Raw genomic sequence first — 27971 nt, forward strand, 5'->3', positions numbered from 1 at the left:
AAGACAACAGCACTGATACATTTGACAACCTCAGGCACTGCCTTACCGGAAAATGTCTTTGTGACATCACTATGGAACCCGAGATGTCATAAGGAATATGCAAATTATGCTCTGTGACCTATGAGCTATCAGAAAGACTAGGGAGAAAAATTGTATTATTACATCATCCCATGACATACGCAAATGATTCTCTGGACTCATGAGATATTAGAAGAATTGAATAGTATGTTTACCTTTAACCCCTTAAGGGCACGGCCAATTTTAGCGTTGAGGACCGAACTGTTTTTTTTATATTTCCCTCTTTGTATCCCGGCGCTTATAACTTTTTCATTTTTTTGTCCGACGTAGCTGTATGAGACTTTGATTTTTGCGGGACAAGTTGTACTTTATGTAGGTACCATTGTTTTGGTACATTTACATTATCGTTTAATTTCTATACATTTTTATTTTTGGCAAAAACTTAGGATAAAAAAAGCAGTTCCGCTGCAGTTTTCTTTATTTTGTTTTTACACCTTACACCAATCATCATAAATAACATTATACATTTATTGTACAGGTTGTTATGGACGTGGCGATACCAAATATGCGTATATTATTTCATGTCTTGGGACTTATATTTAGAAAAGTTTATTTATTGTAAAAAATTTGTATTTCTGTGTATTTTTTAAACAATTTTTTTTTTATTAATTGAACTTTTGTTTTTTAATCCCATAAAGGAATTTTTCATTTAGATTATTGAACTTTAATGTACTGGCATATATCTACCTAAGTATGCCCTGACAACAGGAAATATGGTCAGACAGCCCGGGTGTCCTTCAATGGACCCTGGGCTGTCTGCCCATACCAGGTATAGCCATTGATTGCGTCACAGGGATTTCCTGTGATGCGATCAAAGGGGAGACCCCCTTCTCACTTTAGATTTGAATGCTGCTGCGATCAGCTTTGATCGCGGCATTCAAGGGGTTAACGGCAAAGAGAAGAGGTTTCTCTTCTCTCCGCCGGTAGAGCTGGGCTGCGGCTGTGTATTACAGACATTACAGCTGCTGCCCAGCTCATCGTGGCGCGCGGACACTGGCTGTCACACAGGATGAGAATACTCATCCTAATGCGCCAAGTACCCGCCGCTCAGGACGAGTATTCTTGACCTGTGTCAGCAACCAGTTAACCCCTTAAGGACTGAGACATTTCTTTATTTTTCATTTTAGTTTTTCACTCCCCGCCTTCCAAGAGTCATAACTTTTTATTTTTCTGTTAATAGAGTGCAGTGAGGGCTTATTTTTTTGCGGGGGGAGATGTCGTTTCTAATGCCACCATTTAAAGTACCATAGTACTGGGAAACTGATAAAAAAATTCTTTGCTTGCTGAAATTGGCTTGGTGTTTTAGGCTACATGCACACGTTGAGTAATTTGGTGCAGAAAATCTGCATCAAAACCGCAGGTAAATGCAGGTAATTCTGCAGCTAAAAGCCGCACCTAATGCTTTTTGATGCGTTTTCAGATGCAGTTTTTACATTTTGATGCAGAAATAGGTGCAGTTTTATGCTGCAGATTTTGGTGCGCTTTGTTTTTTAAACTAGTCAGATACAATTCCTAGGCCGAAACGCAGGATAAATTGACATAAGGTGGATTTTAAATTATGCACCGCAGGTCAATTTATGTGCAGAAAAAAAATCTGTAACATGTAGGTGAGATTCCTTGAAATCTCATTCACTTTGCTGGTACTGTATTACGCTGCGAATTTGCTGCAGGAAAATACGCTCGTAATACGCATCATGGGTATTTGGCCTTATAGTCCAGAGCTGCTTTCGTAAACGAATGACAAGATGGGCTTTATACATAACCACGGAATGATTTAAAAAGTTTGATATTGTATTGTATGACTATTGCAGTTCTTCTGTTTTACTAAGGGTTAACTGAATTGATGTTGGAATTGATATTGGATGCCTGTTTATTTAAGTGTTTACCCTATACTTACAATGCTGCGCACGCACTAAAGATCCAAGTGCATCACCAGTTTACCGTCTGTGATCTACTCCAAGAATGCCTCAAATGTGTTTCCATAGTGGATGAGTATATGGTTTTATGATATTCTTGCTTTCTTAACTGCAGAACTACTGTTTAATCTGTTTGATTGCTTTGGATTGGCTTACATGGTCTACCTACCGTTGGACATAAATGTTTGTGCCCAACATTGCCTGTCAAGCAATTTTCCTTGGGTTTATTTCTCATCACTGCTTGTCCTTGTGACTGTTGCTATTATCAGTCATTATTTCATCTACATTCCTTGGGGGTTGATAATATTATTTTATTATGCTACGCAGTTTCTTCATATGCAGTGATTCACCCAGGGGATGTAGCTAGGGGGGTGGCAACTAGGAGAGAAGGTAGGGGGCGCCTGGCGCAGATACAATTGAACACTCCTCCTCAGGACGCAGATACAGTTGAACCCAATGCTGAAGCAAGGAACTGTCAGTTCAGAGCGGAGGAGAGGACTGCGCTACTTTAAGTGCTGTGCCCTGGGAAACCCTTGAAGTCACTGTCCATATATGGACAGTGACGTCAATAGCTTCTGTGGAGCGGAAACCCCGTTGCCGATGCTCTGACAGAGAATTCCGCTCCAGGAGTAGCCCCTGACGTCACTGTCCATATATGGATAGTGACAACAGGGGTTCCTTCTTGGAGCAGAATTCCTGGCCTATGCTCTGGCTGGGGATTCCACTCCTAAAGGTGGGGGCAGGTATTTGGCATTATAGTGTGTGTGCGACACTATAGACGCATGATACTGTGTGAGCTGAACCGGGTGTGTATGGGTCGGGATTGGGTAGGATTACAGGCGTGGCACAAAAGAAAAAAATTTGACGCAAGACGCATCAGTTGTCCCTCTTTGTCATACTTGGAAGTTGTGAGGTCTGGAGGAATCCCCGGCCAGAGCTTTCCGACACTCTTTCTGGGGATTCCGCTCCTTGAGAAGCCTCTGTCGTCACTATCCATATATGGACAGTAAAAGACAAACTAGCAGCACATCACAGTCTCAGTTGTTATGTGGAAGATAGTTTTTCAAAATTCAGGTATAAGTGCGATGCACGCAGTATTGGGTCGTAGCCAAGTTGACTCCAAATATAGACATAAGAATAGAGAATAGAGAAACTGCAGCACACGTTTCTTGTGGTATCAAAAGAGTGTAAAAAAATACCTCAAGAAACGTGTGCTGCGGTTTCTCTATTCTTACATATATGGACAGTGACATCAGGGGCTCCTCTAGTGAGCCCCAATGGCGCTATATACAGGGAGAGGGTGTAGTGCTATCTACAGGGGGTATGTGTGTGGCACAATCTACAAGGGGGAGGGTGGCAAAATCTACAAGGGGTGGTGTGTGGCACTAATGTCAAGAGGAGCATGTCTATTATGTCACCACTTATTCTCATTAGCCTCAGTTATACAATCTGTTGTAGTCAGGCACACTAACCTCGTTCATTTATTTTATTTGAACCCCTTAAGGACGTGGACTAGTTGGCACATTCAGGACACAGCCCCTTTTTTTGTGGTAACAACTTTAAAATGCTTTTAACTATTCAAGCGATTCTGAGATTGTTTTCTCGTGACACAATGTACTTTATGTTACTGGTAAAATTTGGACAATACATTCAGTATTTAATTGTGAAAAACACCAAAAATTAGTGAAAATTGCAAAAATGTGAATTTTTCTAAATTTAAATGCAACTTCATGTAAGAGATAGTTATACCACACAAAATAGTTGTTAATTAACATTTCACATATGTCTACCTTATGTTTGCATCGTTTTTTAAACATCCTTTTATTTTTCTAGGACGTTACAAAACTTAGAACTTTCAAAACAGCATTTAAAATGTTTCTTAACCCTTTAGGTGTTTCACAAGAATTAAAGAAAATTAGGGGTGAAATTTACAGATTGTATTTTTTTTCCACATTGTGGTAGTCATCCTTGTCTTTTTAAACTTGTGAGTAAATACATTCATCTGTTTTGTTGTGCAATAATAAAAATTACAAATTCTTTATTATAAACTCGGTCTTTGACTCATTTCTTTTAGGTTGTTGTTCGTTACAAGGCTTAGAACTTTCAAAACAGCATTTAAAATGTTTCTTAACCCTTTAGGTGTTTCACAAGAATTAAAGAAAAGTAGGGGTGACATTTTCACATTTTATTTTTTCTTTAGAAACTAAGTTTTAATATTTTTTTCTGTAACACAGAAGGTTTTACCAGAGAAACATAACTCAATATTTATTGCCCAGATTCTGCTGTTTTTAGAAATATCCCACATGTGGCTCTAGTGCGCTAATGGACTGAAACACCAGGCCTCAGAAGCAAAAGACTACCTAGTGGATTTTCGGGCCTTCTTTTTATAAGAATGTATTTTAGGCACCATGTCAGGTTTGAAAAGGTCTTGTGGGCCCAAAACAGTGGAAACACACCCAAAGAGACATCATTTGGCAAACTACACCCCTTAAGGAATTTATCGAGGGGTATAGAGAGAATTTTGACCCCACAGGTTCTTTGCTGAATTTAGTGGAATTAGGCCATGAAATTGAAAAGATAATTTTTTCCCGATAAAACTTGCATTTCAAATTTGACAAGGAATAAAGGATAAGCACCCCAACATTTGGGAAACAATTTCTCCCGATTACGGCAATACCCCATAAGTATTCATAAACTGCTGTTTGGACACATAGCAGGGCTCAAAAGGGAAGGAATTGAGCTGGAATGGCTTTTGGGTGCCATCTTACATTTTCAAATGCCCTGCGGGCCAAAACAGTAGTTGACCCCCAAAAGTGACCCTGTTTGGGAAACTAAACCCCTTAAGGAATCTATCTAGGGGTACAGTGATCATTTAGAGCCCACTGTTTTTTTGCAGAATTTATTGGAATGTAGGCGGTAAAAATGAATGGCAACATTTTTTCCACTAAAAAATTGAATATTTTTATTTTCACAAGAGATAAAGGAGAAAAATTACCCCAATATTTGTAAAGAAATTTCTTCTGAGTACAGGAATACCCCACATGTGGTTATAAACTGCTGTTTGGACAAACGGCAGGGCTCAGAATGGCGGCACTATTTGTCATGCAGATTTTGCTGGATTGTTTTTTTGGCACCATGTCTTATTTGCAAAACCCTGAGGTACCAGAGAACAGTGGAAGCCCCCAAGAAGTGACCGTATTTTGTAAACTACACCCCTCAAGGCATTTATCTTTTGCCTGGACATATGACAGAGCTCAGATTGAAGAGCAGCATGCGCATACGAGGTCTATTTTGGTGATTTTCACAGCACTGACCTACAATTGCGAGGGCTCTGAGGTGAAATAGTAAAACAAACCCCTTAGACATGACCCTTACTTTTGAAATTACACCCCTTAGCATTTTGCCCCCACCGGTGCTTTTTCATTATTAATTAATACGCAGCGAATGGTGCAAAGTGAAAATTGCAATTTTCCGCTGATATGCCATTTTAGTGCACAATATGTTGTGCCCAGTTTGTGCCACCGAAGACACACACCTCGTAAACTGTTAAGCAAGTTCTCCCGGGTATGGGAATGTCATATATGTGGACGTAAACTGCTGTTTGGGTACGCTGTAGGTTACTGAAGGGAGGGAGCGCTATTTGGCTTTTGGAGCACAGATTTAGCTTGGTAGTTGTTCTGTTTGGGGTTTTTCTGGTATTTCACTTTATAATGAGGGGGCATATGTAGGCTAGGCAAAGTACATCAGGGAATAATTAGAGGGTATAATAATGGGGTAAATAAATAATATTTCACAGATGTGTGGCCGGTGTCGCACTGATAAATGGTGCCCAATCTTATCCGCTTTGGAACATTCTGCACATTTTGCATCGCCATATTCTGAGAGTCAGAACTTCTTTATTTTTTCTCCACTGGAGCTATGTGAGGGCTTATTTGTTGTGCGACAATCTGTAGTTTTCATTGGTACCATTTCCGGGTACATGCAATTTTTTTTGACCGAAAAAAGAAAGAAAAAAAATTACATCTCATTGATTGGTAGAGAAAGCAAACCTTGCAAGGGGGAAAGAGATGCCGGGAAAGTAGTTGAAGGTGGGGTGCCAAACTGAATCTTCGCCCCGTGTGCCTCTAGAACCTAGCTACGCCTCTGATTCACTACTCTGAGGTAGTTGAACTTCCCATTTTCTCAGCCAGCCGCTAGAGCTTTATGTGCTAACATGTTTTCAACTTATTATTACATGTCCTTAACACCATTGGGTGTACATATATGATTTGCATTGTATTTTCACATATGATTTGCATTGTATTTTCACATGTGCTATATGTTACTATATGTACTTAATATGGTTTTTGTGCAATATTTAAAATTTGGGCAGTTATACATCTACCCGTCCGGGCATCTGACGTCCTTTTGGTGATTCAGGACCACTTCTGATGCAGATTTTTGTCCTTCAGGGACACGGGGTGTGGCTTCTTTGGTGGGTGTGTTTTATGAGGGCATGGTTAATCTGGTGGGAGCGGCTAATAGGGTGTGACTTTCTTCCCAGAATTTCTGCATACAAATGAATGAACAAAAATTTCTGCACCAGTTTGGCTGACAACTATTATGGTGGCCAGTATCTCTCTGGTTATCCGGCTGTTTACAGGCAGGTGATGTCTCACTTTATCATTAGGCTAGGTAATATGTGCTGACTACTACTGGTATCATAAAAACCAGCATAGATAGTGCCACACTCAGTGTCCCTTGTAGATGGTGCTCCACACTGCCCCCAGTAGGTAGTGTCAAACTCTGCTCCATGTAGATATTGCCTCAAAGTGCTTCCTGTAGATAATGCCACCGTGCCCTCTGTAGATAATGCCACAATGCCTTCTGTAGATAGTGCTACTTCCCCTGTAGATATAGTCACATAGCCACCTTGTAGATGGTGCCACACAGCCCCTTTTTAGATAGTGCCACATTGTCCTCTGTAGATATTGCCACAGTGCCCACTGTAGATAATGCCACAGTGACCTATGCAGATAATGCCACACCCCCACCGTAGATAATGCCACAGTGCCCTCTGTTGAAGGTTTCACAGTTTCCTCTGTAGATAACGCAACAACGCCCTCCAGAGACGTAGCTAGGGGCTTAACACAGGGGGCGAAACACATCTGCGTGGATTACAAGCCAGTGGGCCACCAATCGTATGTTTACAACTGCAGAGGTGCATCCGGCGGGGTCAGACTGACATAATCAGCATAGTTTGTTGGGTTGCTCTGTTTCTGTAAACTTCCAAAGAAGTGAATGGGTGTTACAGAAACAGCGCAGCATAGCGAGCTATGCTGTTTACGTAACTTCCATTCACAGTATAGTGTCTCCCCACAGAGTATAGCAAGATTACGCTTCTTCTGCTGTAACTACCATAGAAACAGTAACGAAGTGCAGGGATTGTGAATAGACATCCCGTGGAATGTCTATTCACTGTCTAAACACTTCAGTATTGTTAATGTGTTAGTATAAGACAGCACATAAGGATCTAGCAGGATCCCTATGCGCTGAGTAAATGAATGGAGAGGAGTGCATGATGCTGATTTGTCAGCGTCATACACTCATCTGTACAACGCCCACTTGGTCTAAAGTAAAAACACGCCCACTTGGGCATTAAGCAACTTATTAGCATAAATCTAAAATCGCTAATAAAGTGGTGAAAACAGATCATTTTTTTAAAAATAAAAAGCACTGCTGTCACCTACATTATAGCGCCCATCTACTTATGTAGGAGATAGGGCGCTTATAATATGGTGACAGAGCCTCTTTAAGTTTACACGTCGCTGTCAAAATACGGCGCGTAAAAAGTAGTGCATGTCACTTCTTGGGATGTTTTTGGAGGCGTTTTTCATTGACTCCACTGAAAAACAGCTCCAAAAATGGCCGTAAAATACGCCGCAAAAACGCGAGTTGCTACAAAAACGTCTGAAAATGAGGAGCTGTTTTCGCCTGAAAACAGCTCCATATTTTCAGACGTTTTTGGTCACCGCGTGTGAACATACCCTTATAGTGAGGTGCATTCAGGTAATAGAGCAGGCAGACTCAATAGAGACCAGTAGTTAAAGGCTAACAGGGTAGATACAGGGAGATGTGATAATATTTTAGATAAAGGATGCCATAGTACAAGCATGGCAAATCATCTCTGCTGCATCTTGTATAATCCATGCCATTCATTGGGGACATCCTAATAGATAGACTGTTGCAACAAAAACCAGATTCATATGTCTGCCATCCTAATATAAACACAACATAATTTTGAAAGAACCAACAACTAAAAATAGTAGACGTTGCATTCTCCACTGAGCAGAACAAATCCCAAATTTGTTGTAAAAGTGAGCATATCAGACACGACTGCTGTTCCTAATTTTCACGAGGAAAGCCATTAGCTGCATGGGACATCTCTCCTAACCCTGGTCCTCCCTTTTCTTCTGCTAAGCTCAACACCCTACCTGCCACACATAGAAACCCTGCTAATCTTCTTACCATTCCTTGTATGTCTTCTCCTGTCTTTTTTAACTATTCGTTCTGGAATTCTCTGTCCGTGTGCAACAAACTCACATTTATTCATGACTTATTCCTTTCCAACTCTCTCAACCTTCTGGCTATTCCAGAATGAACGATCTTTAGTACCGCTCATAGATTTCTGTAACTGAAAATCGGACACAACATTGTAAGCACACTGCCATTGACAGTAATAAAAAGCTCTGCGTAGTGCCAAATGGGTTATGTGCTCCATAGAACCATTTTATTCTGAAAATCAGTAATGGTCTAAGCTCACAGCCTCACCAATGTAATCCTCTTACATGTACCTATGACCTATCACCAGATCAGAGGTGTAGCTAGGGGTTTAGCACAGAGGGGGTGAAACACATCTGAGTGGGCATCAACTCAGTCGGCCCCCCACACAGCATAATGACCCCTTAGTGGCCTCCACATAGTATAATGCCCCTATAGCTGCCCCCAAACAGCATAATAACCCTATGGTTGCCTCCACACAGAATAATGCTCCCATAGTTGCCCCCACATAGAATACTGACCTCTTAGTGCCCCCCATAGTATAATGACCTCTTAGTGGCCCCCACACAGTACAATGCCCTTATAGCTGCCCCCACACAGTATAATGCCCCTATAGTGCCTCCTCACACAGAATAATGCACCCATAGCTGCCCTCCACACAAAATAATGTCCCTATAGCTGTCCCCAAACAGTAAAATGCCCCTATAGCTGTCCCCACACAGTATAATGCCCTTATAGCTGTCTATACAAAGAATAATGCCCATATAGTGCCTCCCACACAGTATAATGCCCTATAGTTGCCCACGTACAGTATATTGATCCATAGCTACCCACATACAGTATAATGCCCCTGTAGCTGCCCCTACACAGTATAATGCCCTCATAGTGCCTTCCACACAGTATAATGCTCCCCATAGCTGCCACCACACAGTATAATGCCCCATAGCTGCCCACATACAGTATAATGCCCCATACTTGGTGACATACAGTATAATCCCCCATAGCTGCCTCATATAGTATAATACCCCATAGCTACCCCGTACAGCATAATGCCCCTTAGCTGCCCCATACCGTATAATGCCCCCATAGCTGCCCCATACAGTATAATGCCCCATAGCTGCTCTCATACAGTATAATACCCCATAGCTTCCCCCATACAGTATAATGCTCCCAAAGCTGCCACCATACAGAGTATTTCCCTATTGAGGCCCCCCCATACCCAGTATAATGCCCACTTAGCTGCCACAACACAGTATAATGCCCCATAGTGCCTCATAAAAAAAAAAAAAAATAAACATTTACCTATCCCCGTTCCCGCAACCAGCGGAGGAGATCCCTCTGCTCTGTGCAGTGTGTGGCTCTGCGCAGACAGGCGCAAATGACATCACTACATCGCGCCTGTCTGCGTCGAGCTACTCACAGCAGGATCTGGCATTACACTGTGAACACTGGAGCAAGGAGCCGTCAGCTCCCTGCTCTAGCATTGGATTTAACTGTATTTGTGTCCTGAGGACGCAGATACAGTTGAACCCAGGATACACCACAACTGAGGGAATGGTTCTGGGCCCCAACCTCTCAGTGGGCCCGGGGCAACTGCACCCCTGCCCCCCCCCCCTCGCTAGCTACGCTACTGCTAAGGATGCATAGGAAATGTCAAGCCAACTGCACACTCCTGAAGGTTGATGTGACGCAGATAACTAAAAAACTATTTCCAAAAATGTTTCCTGTGTGTTAAACCTGTATGGGGGGGGGGGGGCGTGGCCTGAACGCTGAGACGACCGGACGTGTTTTAGAGGAGCTGCGAGATAGCACTGCAGAATCTGGAGGAATCTGCCACATATAGCGTTCACTAGGCGTGTTCACCAGTATTATAACACTCCCGGGAGTCGGCTGAGTACAGTGAGACATCGGTGCACAAATTTGACCGGCCCGGTCACAAGGACGGTTTGAGGCCTATAGGCAGCGTGAGACCGCGGCCTCAATTTTCCCACTGGCATGGAGTGTGCGACTTGGCGCTGCTGCCTGGCTTGTGTTCTCTGCCGGAAAAGTACAGGACGATTTCCCGAGACCAATGTAAACCAGTCACACCGCAGGTTACCTTCAACATTAGTGCTGACTGACTCGGAGCACCTGCAGACTCATCCGCCATCTTGTGAGCATCAGAGCTCCAGGGATATAGCCATCTTCCAAGACTCAGTATTCTCAAGCTTCTGAGTAAGGGCCACAATATCCCCCACTGTGTTTGTTTCTACCCTGATTGAAGTCTTTTGGCTCATCTTTAAAACTTACACGGCCTTGCCCTAATTTTTATCTGGACTTATCTGTTCAGCATATATCTTCAATTTTGCACTGCCTCAAATAAAAGACGAGACACTTGCACCCATCTGACTAGTTTATGAGAACACATCTGACTTGTGTGTCTTGAGTGGTCATGTTCTAATAGACTTCCATTTTTACGGGACATCTGTACTCTCAATTGCCTGAACATTATATTGCCTTAAAATGGTCAAATCATCTAAAGACAGAGTCAAGGAGACTCTGGACACACCTAAACGCCATAAAAACCAGTAGGATCTAGACAAATTCTTGAGAAAGAAACTAGCGGCCTCGCCAGCATGCCAACTTAAACACATTCCGGAGGGACTGCCTGAGCTAGATCCAGAGGAGGACTCTGATGGTGAAAGTTCTGCTTCGGACCAAACTTCAGACACTAACACCTGTCAACTCAACAAATCTTTTCTAAAAAAATGCTTAACACAAGCCCTATCACCAGTTCTAAAAGAACTCTCAGATATTAAAGCTGAGTTGAAACATATAGGGCATCTAGTTGAAACTCTGGAAGCTACGCAATCTTCGATTCTGTCGCATAGTAGAATTGCTCAAACAATAATATCTTAGCTTAACAAGACTACATAAACAACGCTCTTCTTATGATAGAGGATCAGGAAAATTGCAGCCGCAGGAAAAACATTAATCTACGGGGCCTACCTGAAAGCACTGCTCCAGATGACTTACTAACTACAGCTCTGACAATATTCTCTGACCTTCTGGGAGGAGAAAGAGCAGGAAAAATCATTATTGAAAGAATTCATAGAGCCTTACGTCCTAAACCTGTGACACCGGATCCACAAAGAGATGTGATTTGTGGCCTACTCAGTTACGTAGACACTGCAGCGCTACTACAAAAGGCTAGAGAGATTCCTGATATACTCTTTCAAGGAGCTAAAGTTATTTTCTTCCAAGATGTGGCACCTAGCACGTTAGCCAAGTGGAGACTACTAAAACCATTAACAGATATGCTGCTGGAAAAGAAAGTATAATTTCGCTGACTATCCCCATTTGGCTTATCCGCCATGTGTGAGGGTAAGCAAATTGTTGTCAGACATCCAAACAACCTGGATAAGATTTGGCAGCGGTTACATATTCCGCCATTGGATATACCCTCTTGGCTTCCAATACATCTACAAGCCCCTTTTCCGGTTCTGCCTCAACAGGCTGAATGTACTACTACTACTAAAGGGAAATCTCCAAAACACAGACTGGTGGTACAAGCCTCCTCTTCAGTGACCTGAAAATCCGTTCAGAACTCTGGATTCATTACATTAATCGCTGATGGACTGTGATTTTGAAGAAAATAAAACTTGAACTGAGAGGTCATGTGAGTTTGCAACCGATTTACACTTTGTTTTAGCGCTATAATGTTTTACAAGTTTCTTTGGTATATGATACTTGTTGTTCTTCTTGCATTTAACTCAATCTTTATAGACCAAGATTGCTCATTTGTTCTTGTGAAAATGCTAGTCACATATATATTATTTGAGAGTGCATTTGTTCTCCTGTCTCACTCATCTCACTGCAAACTGACACATGCACTTCTTTTCTATTTACTTTGACTATTGTGTTCTACACTTCCCTAGCACATGTCATGTTCTGTTCGACACTGTGACAGACGCTCTTTATGTGGTATTGCTATACTTTCACAGCAGTATAATGACTACTATTATACATTTCTATTCTCTACCCCATTTCTATGGTGATGGCGACGATAAAAATTGTTTCCCTTAATGCTACGGGCCTTAACACTCCGCAAAAACGGAGCCAGGTATTCAGTATTTTTCAAAAAGCACAGGCTGAGATTATGTTTTTACAGGAAGCCCACGTCAGACACTTACATGTACCTGATTTATCCCGTTCTCTTTTCCCCCTTTGGTTTCATAGCACACATTCATCAGCGTCTAGAGGTGCTAGCATAGGCATTAACAAGCGAATCCCATTTACTGTGATGGCACACCAGGCAGATCCTAAAGCGAGGTTCGTTTTTGTAAAAGGTAAGATAGGTAATACCCTGGTGACTCTGGCTAACCTGTATGCTCCAAATGTAAACCAAAGCCTTTGGCTGGGTTCCACTATAGACGAACTCCAAATGTTCGCAGAAGGACTAAAAATCGTGGGAGGAGATCTGAATTGTATCTTAGACGCTCATCTTAACACTACCGGTAAATCACCCAAACTGTCTCATTGAAATAAATAAGGCCTTGGCCAGCTCACACCTTATTGACACTTGGAGATTACTCCATCCTGACGAAAAAGATTACTCCTACTTCTCCCATATTCACGGTACCTATCACTGTTTAGATAAGATTTTTATCCCAGAAAGGCACATATCGGGTATTATAGCTGCTGATATTGGCCCGATAACTGTTTCTGACCATGCAGCTGTCTCTATTACCTTATAGAATCCTTCTCTCCCTAGCAGGAGCTAGTCTTGGTCGCTCAATGACGCTCTACTGGTTGACCCCACATATGTATCTTTTCTAAGAGAACAGCTTAAGGAATACTTTCGCTTTAATGACGTTCCGGACACCTCGATACCTATTATCTGGGAAGCACATAAATCCTACATGAGGGGTGTCCTGATCTCCTTAGGTGATAGAATAAAAAAAAGCTAGAACGAGGCAGATGGACTGTTCTTAATCAAATTTCAGTTTTGGAAAATCTGAGTAAAAAAATCTAATTTCAGAGACTCAGAAACTAGTTGAAGGATCTCCTGAACGTCAAGGCAGTGAAGGCACTTCAGAGATGCAAATACAAATATCATGCTCACGGAGACTAGGGCTCTAAAATTATGTCAACATTTGACAAAATACAAAAAGTTTATATCTCAGATAGAATCGAATACAGTTTCAGTGGTTATAGATACATCTGATATAGCGCAGGAATTTCATAGATTTTATACATCTTTATACAATTTGGACACCATGATGTCAGGACCTAATATATCGAAAAAAGAACAATGTATGTCAATATTTCTGGGCTCCATCGATCTACCCCGCCTATCGATGGCTGACCGTGAATCCTTGTTAGCTCCCTTCACAGCAGAAGAGATCTCTGCAGTCTTATTAACTATTCCTAGTGGTAAAAGCCCAGGTCCTGATGGACTTCCTATCTCCTATTATAAAGCCTTTTCTGATGTCCTATTACCCTATTTTGAGTCATTATGCAATTCTCTTTTGAAAGGGAACCATCTACCAAGACAAATGATGGAAGCATACATCACTATACTCCATAAGGAGGGAAAGGATCCCATGAAATGTGGTAGTTATAGACATATATCCCTATTAAATGCAGATGTCAAATGATGGGCGAAACTTTTAGCACATCGTATAGATAGACTGCTGCCAAGCCTCATCTCTCCTGAGCAAAATATTCAGAGAATTTGGGAGTATATCTAATTTTAAAGTGAATCTTGAAAAATCGGAGTCACTCAATATTACGGTTCCCAAGAGAACCATTGATTAACTTAAATTGTTGGCACCTTTTAAATGGCCACCAACGACAATTAAATACGTAGGAATAAATATCCCTCCGGACCCTAGGAAGCTATATTTATATAATTATAAACCTCTCTTACATAAAATCTCTACACAACTCTCGCAGTTAAAAATACCTTATGTATCTTGGTTAGGACGAAATAACTTACTTAATACATATATTTTGCCACAAATACTATATACCTTGTCAACTATCCCTATTAAATTACCACAGAGCCTTTTTATACACATAAATAGCATTTTCACCCAATTTGTTTGGAACAATAAACGAGCTACAATATCCTTTTCGCAGCTGAAACAGAATAAATTACAAGGTGGATGCGCCATGCCAGACATGTTGACTTATTATAGAGCAAACCACCCCGCTAGATGGCTTTCTTTAGTATGCACTCAGGATGAGGCACCACACCTTCATATTGAGAGGCATATGCTGGGAGAAGATTACTTCTCTAATTGTGGTCGAGTATTAAGCCACAGAACGAGTGTAACGTCCGTGGTTGCTGACCACGAACTCCTCCCATCCTGTCGACGCCCTTCTCTCCAGAGATGTCTGCACATGTGGCCGTCCTGTTCAATAGTGACCACTAGGGTGCGGTCGCGAGCTCAGTCAAGCCTTAAGGAGCCAGAGCGCACACATGTGTGAGTTTGAGCTGATTGCTCCCCGATCACCCTGGACTATAAGAAGGGCTCTGCTCCTCCCTACATTGCCTGAGCTTTGTTGTTGTTACCTAAGTTTGTTTGTTCAAATGGTCCCCTAAGTATCTCCAGTTCCCAGTGTTCCCCGCTCCTGCTACCTGTAACCTGTATCCCGTGTTATCCTGGTCCAACTGCCGTATTGAGTTGGAGTCGTGCTGCGCAGAGTACCATGCCTGTCCTGCTTCACTATGCTTGGTGCCTTCCTGCTGCCTAGTCCCCTCCGAGCCTGTCTTGCTACTGTCTGAAGCTACCACTGGTACACCCATACGAACTATAGACTTTGACCTGTGTCCTGTTTGCCAGCTGCCATACCGTTAAGCGGTACAGCCCAGTGGGTCCGAGCACTCTTCATGACAACGAGATTCACAGTCTAACTATGTAGGGTACTATTGCAGTCTATCAGGAATATCTTTCCTATAATTTGCTGCACAATGGTCCTTCCCCGCTGATGCCTATGAGCTTATGCTAATAAGAAACCCATGTCCTTAACATTTCCCTGGTCCAATCTACAAGTGGTATATATTGCCCCTCATCTCAAAGATAAAATTCAAATTCCTACCTTGATTTCAATACTACAAAGTCCTCACTTACAGGCTACTACGTTCTTACATGAAAGATCCTTTAACTATTGGTTTCTCCACTTCGAGACACTGGCTGGCTGGAAAATTACTTGCTATTACCGAGGCTGCCAAAAGGACTGCTTTCTAAATTGTATACTGGGTTGATGTCTCGGTCTGCCCCATCTAAACCCAATTATCTGGCCTCATGGGAAAAAGAACTTAAAAGCCAATTAACGCAATCTAAGATCACTAAAATCCTTTCCCATTCTCATGTATTTTCAAGATGTATAAAAATAGAAGAAAACTCATAAAACTTTAACTAGTTGAAATTGATGGTTTTCTGGCTTGATGAAGTCTGTTGGAGATGTGGTAAGGGTATAGGCACTATCTCACATATCAGGTACCACTGCAAATTAATTCAACATTTTTGGAGCATGGTTCGAAAACACATTACTCAAATATGTGGGATTGATATGGTGATGTCCCTTGAATTTATTTTGCTGTGGCTCCCCAGGCAGCAGTTTCAACCCTCTAAATATAACCTACTTACTATTCTACTCTCAGCAGCAAAATTGTTAATAACTCTTAAATGGAGATTTACAGACCCCCCAATTATAGCACAATGGATAGATAGAGTACACCAACTTTTGAGAATGGAAGATTTGGCAAACTGGGAATTTGGTAACCACATCAAATATTTGAATTTGTGGAAACCTTGGCGAGAATTTCAAAACACACTTCAGTCCCAAACTTTAGTTTAAGCTCATTGGAGACATATGCTATTTGTTACTTAGGCCAACGATAAAACTTCCGGCACCGACCACTGCACAACTTTCGGTGCCGGAGGCAGCAGGAACAGCAGTTTTGCGGGGTCTGGGGTCCTGTGGATAGGTCATCTGTTTGAAAAATCACCCAATTTCCAGACAACCCCAGGTAATGTTAAATCCACAGGTAATGGCTTTGTGAATTTTTTCTACGGATTACCGCTGCAAAGTCGCTGCTGAAATAATCCGCAGCATATCCGACCCTTGTGGAATTAACCTAAAGGAATAGTGCGTGTAGGAGACTTTACTTCTCCAGTGTTTGTAGTTTGAATTCTTAAGAATAAGGATGGATATACACATCCTGTTCTTGATACAGAATTTCACTCGTGGAATCTACACTGCAATTCTTTAACAAAGTACAGCACAATGCAGATAAATGTGGTTTTAGCAAACCCCATTAAATCAGTGTAAAAAATATGCAGCAAATTCAAGGCTGGCTGTGGATTCTTAAATCTGCAGCATGCCCTATTTGTTGCAGAAATGCTGCGTTTTTCACCACGGATTTCATTCATTGCAATATTAGTAAATTCTGCCCCAAAATCCGCATGTAACATATGTAAATTTCATGGTGGATTTTGATATGGATGTTGAGGCCGATTCCACAGCGTAAGAGACTCCCAGTCTAAATGGCAATGAAATTTGCTTTGTGAAGTCAGGATCACACACACAGTTTTGATGCAGTTTTTGGTGCAGTGTTTTGCTCTGTTTCTTGAGCCAAAGCCAAAAGTGCATTCAAAAAGAAGTAAAGGTATAAGGTCTTATGTAGACGAACGTGATATACGTCCGTGCAATGCACATGGTTTTCACTCGCCTCGCACGGACCTATGTTAGTCTATGGGGCCATGCAGACTGTCCGTGAGTTTCACGCAGCGTGTGTCCGCTGCGTAAAACTCACGACATGTCCTATATTTGTGTGTTTCTCGCGCATCACGCTCCCATTGAAGTCAATGGGTGCATGAAAATAACGCGCAGCACACGGAAGCACTTCCGTGTGACGCGCGTGATTCGCGCAAGAGCAGTAAAAAGTATGAATGAAAACAGAAAAGCACCACGTGCTTTTCTATTTACAAACATACAAACAGAGTGTCATAATGATGGCGGCTGTGCGAAAATCACGCATCATATGGTGATGACACACGGAGCTGTTAAGTGCCTTTTGCGCGTGCAAAACGCACACGCTCGTGTAAATCCAGCCTAAAGAAAAGACTGATATCAGCATCTCCTTTCTTTTGTGTCCACTATGGTGCTTGACTCATGAAACGGAGCCAAAAACTGCCACAAAACCTACTTCAAAACAATGTGTTATCTTGACCTAAGAGTCCCGACATGTTGATTGTTTTTTTTATATTTTATTTTTATTATGTAAATTATTGTGATAAAAACACATTGGAGAGTAATACTAAATAATACTCCACACAATACCCTACAGATTCCCAACCCAAACCACCCACCCGCCAGATCCAAGGAACAAAAAAATAAATAAATCCCTACACTTTACATCTATTCCAGACACCCAAAAGTTCCTCCTATTTACATAGTTGGTTCTGCTTTTTAGCTCTTATATTCTCATACATGTTGATTTTAAGAACAATGTTTCTCCATTCCTGAAAAGAGGGGCGAGTCTCTGCCATCCATTTCCTTGCAATAACTTTTTTAGCGAGCAGTAAAACTCTCAAAATGAGATGTATTTGCATTTGCAATACGCAGTACAATTTAAAGTGCCAACGGAGCGGATTTCAAGATCACCCGATCTAACTTGGATGCCACTTCTTAAATATCAAAGACGAATATGAATCAATAGCAGGGCACGCCCATACCATATGCAAAAACTCTGCCACTGGATATTGGCATCTATGGCATTTTGCCTCCTTAATTAAACCCATTTTATACAGTGAGGCAGGAGAATAATATAAATGATGGGTAAGATTGAACTGAACCATAAGATTGTTTTCACAAAGCGAAGTCTCCTTCCCATTCTTATTCACATTACACATTTTTCCCAACTTAGGCCCCATGCACACGACCGTATTACCGTGGACCGTACTTCGGTCCGCGGTTTTACGGACCCATTCGGTCCTTTTGGACGCGGATACCTTTCCGTAGCACTATGGATGGATGACCGTGCCGGAGCACCGTGCTGGGAATTATGGAGCATGTCCTATTTTTCGTATTTTGTATGGGAGCACAGCCAAAAAATGCGGGCGGTCGTCAGCGGCCGGCCGTGCCCGCAACCGAGGGCTATGATTACGGGCACGTTCGTGTGCATGGGGCCTAATTGGACCTAATTCCCTATTTCAACCACTTTGACTTGTGTGACAGGACCATGGGAAAAGTAGTGGACGGAGTGTACATCTCACCCAGGTTCCTGTCATATACATTTTAAAACAGCCAGGGAATTGAGATAGAAGGAAAATGTGTTTTCCTTGCTCAAGGGTTTTCTGGAAAACCTGTGTAAAAGGGCCTGGTTGTTGGAATACAGAGGCAGAGTTCACAGTCTCTCTCTCTGCTCCTGGGAAAGCTGGATGTGAGTAAAGCAAATGTGTTGTGTTTGGGAGTTGGAGCTTTAGCCTCCGCTCTCTGTAGTTAGGAACTGCATGTTTAGTTAGTGGCCAGACGGCCTAGGATTTACTTTATGTATTCGTTTTCTGCTACGGCATTTTACCTAATAAAACTGGCTGAGGCCAGTAGTACCACACTGTGACTGGACTGTAGTCTGTTCTTACTGTGCCAAAAGTGCCTGTCTACCCCAGGAGACAGCGATCCGGAGGGCTGCCCCGTTACACTTGTGAAAACAGTTTTTTGTGAGTTAAAAACATATAATTATTTTATAAATACTTGACAGAAGCCCTCGCTGCATTCATCTCAAGAATACATTCTAAAGCAAAGTACTTTTGAACTCTGAACAAAATTTTGTCCAGGGATTTAGTGCTAGCAGGCCATAATTGATAATACCTATATCCAAATTTCTTATTTACCCCATACATGAATTGTAAATCCTCAAAAGGAATTATTTGTCCCTCTTTAAAAATATGTGACCTTCCCGTGTAATACCAATTCTTTCCCAAAAACTATACTCGGGAATTATCATACATTTTTATAATCACAGTTATTCCAAATCTGGGTAAAAGAAACTGCCCCTAATCCCAGACAACCTCTTGAAATCCGCCCAACTTTTAGTAATGCACCATACACACGACCGTATATGTTATCCATAATTACGGACCCATTCTTTTCTATTGGCCACGGACCCCTTTCAGTATTTTTACGGATGGGTGTCCAAGCTGAAAAAATTATAGAACCTGTCCTATTCCTGTCCGTAATTACGGCACGGACTCTCCCATAGAAGCCTATGCGCGCTTCCGTAAAAACGGACAGCTACGGATGTGCATCCGTAAACCGTCCGTAATTACGGAAGCGTTGCTATGCAACATGTTGGGGACAACATTTGGGGACAATATTTCGGCATAGATGAAAATACAGTTGTGTGCATGGGGCCTAACCCTGCATCCATGGGAGGGTTAAGCCTCCCTCACTTACCTTTATCCATAAATACTTCTGTTTGATCCTAACCCTTTTCCTGCCCCCAAATAAGATCATTGGGAATTACTTCTATCAGCTTAAAGACCCTTCTATTGATCCATACCCGACAAGATGAGGAACCATTTTCACAAGGGATATTCTATCGCTCCTCGAAAGGGGAGGTTTACTCCACATATGCACCTTAGCTCTAGTTTTTTAAATCAATGGCATAATATTTAAAGAGATATGATTTTCCAGATTACCATCTATGTTAATCTCCAGGTATTCAAAGTGATGTGGGGGACTCAAGACAGATCATTTTCCCGAAAAATCATTATCTATTGCTTCCAATGGTAGCAGAATAAATTTTCCCCAATTAATCGCTAATCCAGATAATTAACCAAATTGTATCACCTGAATGGCCCTCGGGACAGACCTCACTGCGTCGTTCAGGCATAATAAAACATAATTTGCATATAAAAGGATTTTGTCCCTCACCACTCCACAACCGAATCCAGAAATAGACTCATCCTCTCTTATTAGAATTGCCAAAAGTTCAATAAACATGGCGAACAAGAGCAGAGAAAGGGGACACCCCTGCCGAGTTTTTCTAAAGAGTTCAACAGAATGGGATAAGTCCCCACAGACACTGACTCTAGCAGTGGGAAAACTATACATCACCTTCACCACATCGAAGAAATTACTTCCAATCACAAATTTTGCCACAACCCTCCAGAGAAAAATTCACTCCAATGCCCACGTGGACTTGTGGGTAAAACTGCTGTTTACCTGCAAAACCTACTGGCCATTAACAATCAATTTAAGATCCGCGCCAAACAGCATGTCAGAGCTGTTTTCGGCCACCTGGCTGCAAGTTCCGTTTGTCCTTATCCTTAGGAGTACTTGGTCTCTACAGTTCTTGATCATTATGGGCTCTTATTGGTATGAGTGGAAATCATGAAAATGCTGCAGTCAATTTTTATACTTTTTTATTAGGGTGGGGATGGGGAAGAAAGGGAAGGAAGACCCTCACAGATAGACTTTGGAGAAGTTTTTGTTTTTATTTTTTTGAGTGGAGGTTTAGGAGATATTTTAGTATTTTTTTTTTTGCCTTGTTGACAAAGGCTGATGGTGATAAAGGCTGGAACTTGACATGTCGCCTCTATACCGGCTCTTCTTCCAGAGGCGCTTTTGATTTTCTTTTTATCCAGCAGATGTAGATGCTAAAAAGAAGAATAATGAATATCAGTTATTCGATATCTGCTATTTACATGTGAACTCTGAACTCTACTATCCTGAACATAGGTGGAGTGTGTGCAGATGTCCCCTGGTGTGTTCTCTGTACTTCACCTGCTTATCAGTCTCCTGAAAATATCATCTCATCCCTATGTAGTGCATTGACTTCAGTAACTTTAATAGGTTCTGTCAAGTTTCTGTTTTCTTACTGGTAAAACAGTGTTGCAGATTATACTATTCTACCTGTCAGGAGCAAAGGAAATCTGACGGGACAGAAGCTAACAAGCCAATTACTGGCTCTCATATGCCATACAATGTAGGTTTAATAAAATAAATAAATATATGCCAGTGTGAACAGAACCTAAATCTTAAGAACGGCATCATATTTAAGTAGTAAAAGTACTGCATCTCCTGATCAATTATTCATGTAGACAACCTGACAAGATTTGTTCAGCTCAGCTACATGTACATAAGTAATGGTTGTTTTTTACATACCCTATGCCAGCAATTATCATGATGGTAACGATGGTGGGTACAGATATCGCTATGAAGACTTTACTGTTGATTTTTAATGTCTTCTGAAATACCGTCTCAGGCGCTGTGATGTCAAGCACGTCAGGCAGTGTGGGACGAGGCTGGTATACCGCTGTTGTTCTCGTTGATCCACTGAGAACTAAATAAAAAATAATTCATTTTATCAGTATCAAGGGAGGAAAGAAATTGCATTTTAGGTGATTTTAAGACAGAAATAATAATAAAGATATAATATATCAGGACATCACAATTATCTCTCCTCATTATAGTTCATAATAAACTCTTACCATAAAAATGTACAATTATAAGGGACAGCACCGTCACTAGAAAACTATCTACAAAATACAGTGCGCTGGAGATGAAAGGATGAGCCAAGTGGCAAACGGCTACATCCAATATTCCTACCGGGGAAATCCATCCCTCATATATCAGCGTAGGCCGTCTATGTATTACAGTTCCGCATAGTGGCGGTGATAATATGCACTTACCTCTCACATTATACACAAGGTGGCTGACTGGCACACCGGATTGCAGCATGGTGGTACACTGGTAAACACCGGACTCGTGCATCTGTATGCCCATGATTTTTAAAAAGCTGTCCTCGGTGACTTTTGGTTCATTTTCACCGGGCTGAAAAGATAATATGGACAATTGTTAGAACCTTCTATGTCTCAATTATTTATATCAATGTCATGGTAGCACAAACCCCACAATACTCAATCAAACTGAAATAAAACATGACAACAGTTTCTTTGGATAAAAATGGCCACGGTGTTTATTAAGGGTAACCTAAGATAAAATAATTCGAAGAGAATAACCATAAATAATCTAATAAATAATAAAATATAAATATTTTGACCAATAAAAACCAAGTCCGCCCAGCATTAGCTGGGTGACAAACCCCACAAGCCATGACATTACCAAGACATGGCCCCCCCAAAACACCGCAGCCATTCTTCAATTAAATTCTGCAAGCCCAAATTGAAAATGTCGATACCCACATCAGAAAGATGTATACAATCATTTCTGAACAGCCCGTCTGTGAGGTCTTCAAGGTCACTGTGTCTATAAGAAAGACCACCGAGGACCGACATGTATTTAGACATGGCTCTATTAATCCTTTTACGGATTCGATTCAAAAACTTATAATTTCCAGAGGACCATAGCAGTCTTGGAATAATCTCTGAAAAGGAAATAGTAGCGTCAGGGAAAAAACATTTTATCAAGGCTATATCCCTTCTCATTTCCAAAAGTAGGTCCAAAGTCTTTTCTTTACCTAGGTCATTACCTCCAGCATGGATGATAATTAAATTCGGATCCGGCCAATAAGAACTCAGTGATTTAACTAAAGAAAACACGTTTTTCCATTGCAAACCCCTTACCCCATGCCAAAAAACAGAAAAAACTAGCGGATCCATAGACAAATTTTCTGTATAGGACCTTCTCGCGGCTCTCTTCTGTGCCCAAAATATAAAAGAGTGGCCAAGGATCCAAACAACCAAACGCTTACCTGTAGATATATAATTACACTACTAACAAGTCTGGTCGAACATAAAGTTTAAATCTATTAGACTCCCACCTACCAATTCTTTTTATAATCCCTTCATCAATTCCTAACTGTGCAGCTTCCGTAGCTGCACCTATTCCAAACGAATGGGAGGATATTTTTAAATGCTCCAACTTCAGGGACTTCAAACATTTCTTCAAAACAAAGTTAAACTGAAATCTGGACAGCTGATCCCCATTCTGATGAATCAGGAAAGCAACCCCAAGACTCGGCCTGATTGACAACCAATGTTTAACATTAGAAACTGGGCAAAGAACAGAACCAGAAAACTGATTAATTCTAACCAAACGACCTTTTCCTAATTGATCTGTCTTAGATTTTTTTAACAATAACAAAACATGGTCAACTTTGCAACTAACATCCTGAAATGAAAGGCCCGAGACTGAAACTTTACTCTCTGCCACCAGTTCGCTTATTCTCAAGGCTGCAAAGAACATTAACACAAATGCTGTTCTAAACAAACACACAAATTACTAAAACAAACTAAATGTAACACATTGAATAATTTTAACAACAAATCTAATGAAATAGGCCTTCTTCTTTCCACAACCGGAGCTGACCTATGGTAACCTTTCAAAAGCTGCTTAACTGGGAAGAGCGAAGAAATAGCCGGACAACTGTTTAATTTAAGAAAGAAAGAGATGCCTGCCAGAGACTTAGAAATGGAGGCAAATGACAGCCTCCTACTAATCAGGCTACATACAAATTTCAAAACTAGACCTACCTCATTATGAAAGAAATTACAGTTCTCATTAACACAGAAATTAACCCACTCCTTCCAAGCAGCTGAATAATCAGCCCATGTTCTTGGAGCCAAGGATCTCTGAATATTAACATAGATTAGTCCCAAATCAGATTCCATAAATGAGGAGGACACGGAATTCCACAAAGCTCCGCTTCTGGCGCCATCGTTCTGAACCTCCGCCACTGACAACGAGATAATGAATCTGCTATATCATTCTTTTTTCCTTCTATATAGCTAGCTTTCAACCAGATGTTCAACTTCAGACAACATAAAGTTAAATGTCTTAATATCTTAACTACTAATTCACATTTTGAAGATAATGTGTTAATTGCAAAGACCACACCTTTGTTATCCGTAAACAACAAAATTCTCCTATTCTTAAAATAATGACCCCATACAACTATGGCTACCAAAACCGGAAATAATTCCAATAAGACAATATTTGAAGTAACCTTGTTTACACGCCAAACACTGGGCCATAACTCAGCCGACCATTGACCATTAAAGAATGCCCCGTAGCCCATACTACCGGCTGCATCCGTAAATAAAGACAAAGAGTCAGAATCCTCAAAATTAAACTGCCAGCAACTGCGTCCATTAAATTTAGATAAAAATTCTAGCCATACAGCTAAATCTTCTTTTAGCTGAACCGTTAACCTAATATGGGACCTAGGTGATTTAAGACCCCTTGTTGAAAAATACAGTCGCTTTGAAAAAACTCTTCCCATAGGAATAACTCTAGAGGCAAAGCTCAACAACCCTAACAGTGACTGCATATCACGTAATGAACATTTCTTCCTAGCTAACATACTGACTAAAGAAACCCTTAACTTTAACAATTTTTCCTCTGGTAAACTAAATTCCATTCTCTCAGAATCTATTCTAATACCTAAAAATTATAATGATCTACATGGAAACACAGTCTTCTCTTCAGCTAACGGAACACCAAAAAATTTCATAAACTCAACAAATTTTAACAATAAGGAATAACATAACTCAGAACTAGCATCACCTATAAACAAAAAGTCATCAAGATAGTGCAGAACACCTCCATCCGGAATTTGTTTCTGCACTACCCAATGTAAAAAGGATGAAAATGCCTCAAAATAGAAACAAGATAAAGAAAAACCCATTGGTAAACATTTGTCATAAAAATAATTACCTTCAAATTGAAAACCTAGAGAGTTGAAACCTGCAGGGTTAACTGGTAGTAAACGGAAAGCTGATTTGATATCAGCCTTTGCTAAAAAAGCATTTTGACCAAACTGTCTCAATAAAGAGACAGCCTGATCAAACGATGCATAGTGTACTGTCGCTTTAGACTTATCAGCATCATCGTTTAATGAAGCCTTAAACGGGTAAGAAACGGAATGAATTCGATTCCTTCTTAGGGACAATTCCTAAAGGTGAAAGTCTAAAGTCTGTAAACGGCGGATGTATAAAAGGACCAGCGATCCTGCCAGTTTCAAGCTCTTTCAGGATTTTCTGATGCACAATATCCTTATGCTGCTGGATGGATTTCAAATTATCCACCCAGCAACAACCAGATCCTTTGAAAGAAGGGATATCAAAACCAAACTTAAAACCATTAAAAATTAAATTAGCTTTCTCCCTGTCTGGGAACATTTCTAGCCATGGCGCCATTCTTATTAATTTCACTGGCGTCCATGCTTTTGGATAACTGTTCTTTGGTACTAGGGGGTTGAGACTGGTTTGCTCTTTTAAAATAGCGACACATTGGGTGCGAACCCCCACAAAAGGAACATTCGTGTTTATACCGACAATTGTTCAACCATTTACACTGAGCTTCATTATAAGCAAAGCAAACTCCTTTCCTCAACGTATTCTGAGAACTAGGCTGCTGCTTGGGCACTGATCTTTGTGGAAGCATTAAACTAAGCCACAAACCAACATCCTTAGTGCCCCATTTCAATGAAGGGTACACTGCCATCTTCTGGCGAAACATTTCATCATAATTGTACCATGCTAAACCACCAAACTGGCGGTAAGCCTCAAGAATAATGTCTACATGCTGGAATAAATTACTAGAATTAATGAAAGACTTTTCCCCTAAAACTGAAGCATAGATACAGAACGCCTGTAGCCAGTTAAAGAAAGACTTAGGAGGAGAACGTTTTTTATCCTCATCTTTATCAGACTTACCATCCTGCTTGACAAGAGTCTCCTTCGCAGATGGTAATAAAGAAAATAAATCTATAAATTCGTTCCTCCAAATACGCTCCTTAATTGCTGGCTGTAAATGAAAACCTAATGGCGAAATATCGCAAGACATCACTTCCTTACAACAAGTTTCCTAAACACCAATTCCTTTCTCTAAAACAGGAATATTACTAAAACCAGCATTCTGTAACTGCTGACTACTATGCTTCCATACATCAGCGGGGGAACTAGCAGGAACAGCCGCCTCACTGACCAAATCAGCTAATAATTTTAAAATTTCAAACATTACATTAGAATTGAGGGGAGGGGGGATGGGGTGGGACAGATAAGGGGTAGCTGGCATCTCACCACTCTGTTCCACCTGTCCTGGGTCGGGCACTGCTCCTGCTACATCCTGCTGCGTGCCTGTAAATCCTGGGGAAACTTGCTGACAGGAAAGCTGACTCCTGGAACCTCTTCTTCTCCTTGATACTGGCGGGGGTGGAGAATAAGCCACCCTAGTCTTCCGGCTCCTCTTCCTCGGTTGCAGCTCTGAAGAAAAGTCCTGCGCCGCCTCTAAAACCAGTGAGGCCGGCGCTTCAGCTGTGTCCTCCACACCATCCTTGGAGCAGGAGGGGATAGCCGACCAACATGCTGTCTCCCGTTCTCTGACTAAACTTCTGGCCAGCGGGTTAGCCAACGGCGCCGGCACTTGCGGCGCACTTCCGGCACTGTGCGCCACCTTCTTTGATGACACGGTCGGCCGCCTTCTCTCAAGCTCCGGCACCTGGAGCGAACGTCCGGAACTGCGCTCCACCCTCAGTGATGACTCTGCTGCAGACTTCCTCCTCTTGGCTGCAGCTGATGACGGCACCTCCAGCGACGACCCAGCAGGAGACACTGCTTCCTCTATGTCGTCTTCCAGCCCAGTAAGTTCGCTTCTTCCCGCGTCCTCCCTCGACGGCGCTGCTGCTAGGCATTGCCTCAGCCAGTTTTCTCCTCCTTCCGACTCCGCTCTTCTGATCAGCTCCATCAGCAGGACATCCATGGCGACGGTTCAATCTTCAAAACTGGCTGCTTGACCACGATGAACTGCTCCTTTTATGTCCAATTTTCCCGCCTTTAGGATTTTATCAATGACCAATCAGCTGGCCTCCAACAAATCTGCCTGGAGATAGAATCTGCCAGAACCTGCTCATGCAATTGCACAGCTGACCTAGGTCCAATCAGCTGGGACCAACTCCAAACTGCCCAGAGACAGAAACATCTGGAAACCGGCTCGTGCCACCAGCACAGCTTACCCGGGGGACACCAGGATGGTAAGTACCATTCTAATATAAAATAACAAATGGAGAAAAGAGGGAAAGGGGGAGAGAAAAAACATACCAAGCAAAAAACACATTTTATTAACAACTTATGGGGGCCGTGCGACCATGTGTCCCCCAGGCAATAGCCTGGGGGGCCCCTGACATTATCACTGGGAGAGAAACAAACGCCTTGACTTGATGGCCGTATGTACAATGATATCAGGCACTTTCCTGGTTACTTTATCTAAAATCTCCCATTTTACCCTCATTCCCTTAGAAATATGTCAAATATTTACCATGATGAACACATTTTTATAGGGCGCCTGCAGCCTGGCATGCCACATAAAGTTACAGTCTAGATATAGATCTTCATCCTCTGTAACTTGCATAAATATTTCTAGACAGAAAGAAAGTGTTAGAGTGTTAGTTATGTATCTACTCGGCCCCTGCGCTGTACA

At 41.6% G+C, this 27971-nt stretch overlaps 1 protein-coding gene across 1 annotated transcript; it reads right to left on the minus strand.

Moving 5' to 3' along the window:
* Positions 1 to 22228: 22228 nt before the first annotated feature.
* Positions 22229 to 27802, minus strand: LOC142661383 (uncharacterized). The gene is made up of 2 exons (XM_075838763.1): positions 26576 to 27802; positions 22229 to 22364 (listed from the first exon to the last, which is right to left on the minus strand). The coding sequence occupies exons 1-2, from the start codon at positions 27252 to 27254 to the stop codon at positions 22357 to 22359; spliced, it is 687 nt and encodes a 228-aa protein (XP_075694878.1). The 5' UTR covers positions 27255 to 27802; the 3' UTR covers positions 22229 to 22356.
* Positions 27803 to 27971: the final 169 nt, after the last annotated feature.

The sequence above is a fragment of the Rhinoderma darwinii genome, chromosome 10 (assembly GCF_050947455.1).
Source record: "Rhinoderma darwinii isolate aRhiDar2 chromosome 10, aRhiDar2.hap1, whole genome shotgun sequence".
Classification (NCBI taxonomy): Eukaryota; Metazoa; Chordata; class Amphibia; order Anura; family Rhinodermatidae; genus Rhinoderma; species Rhinoderma darwinii.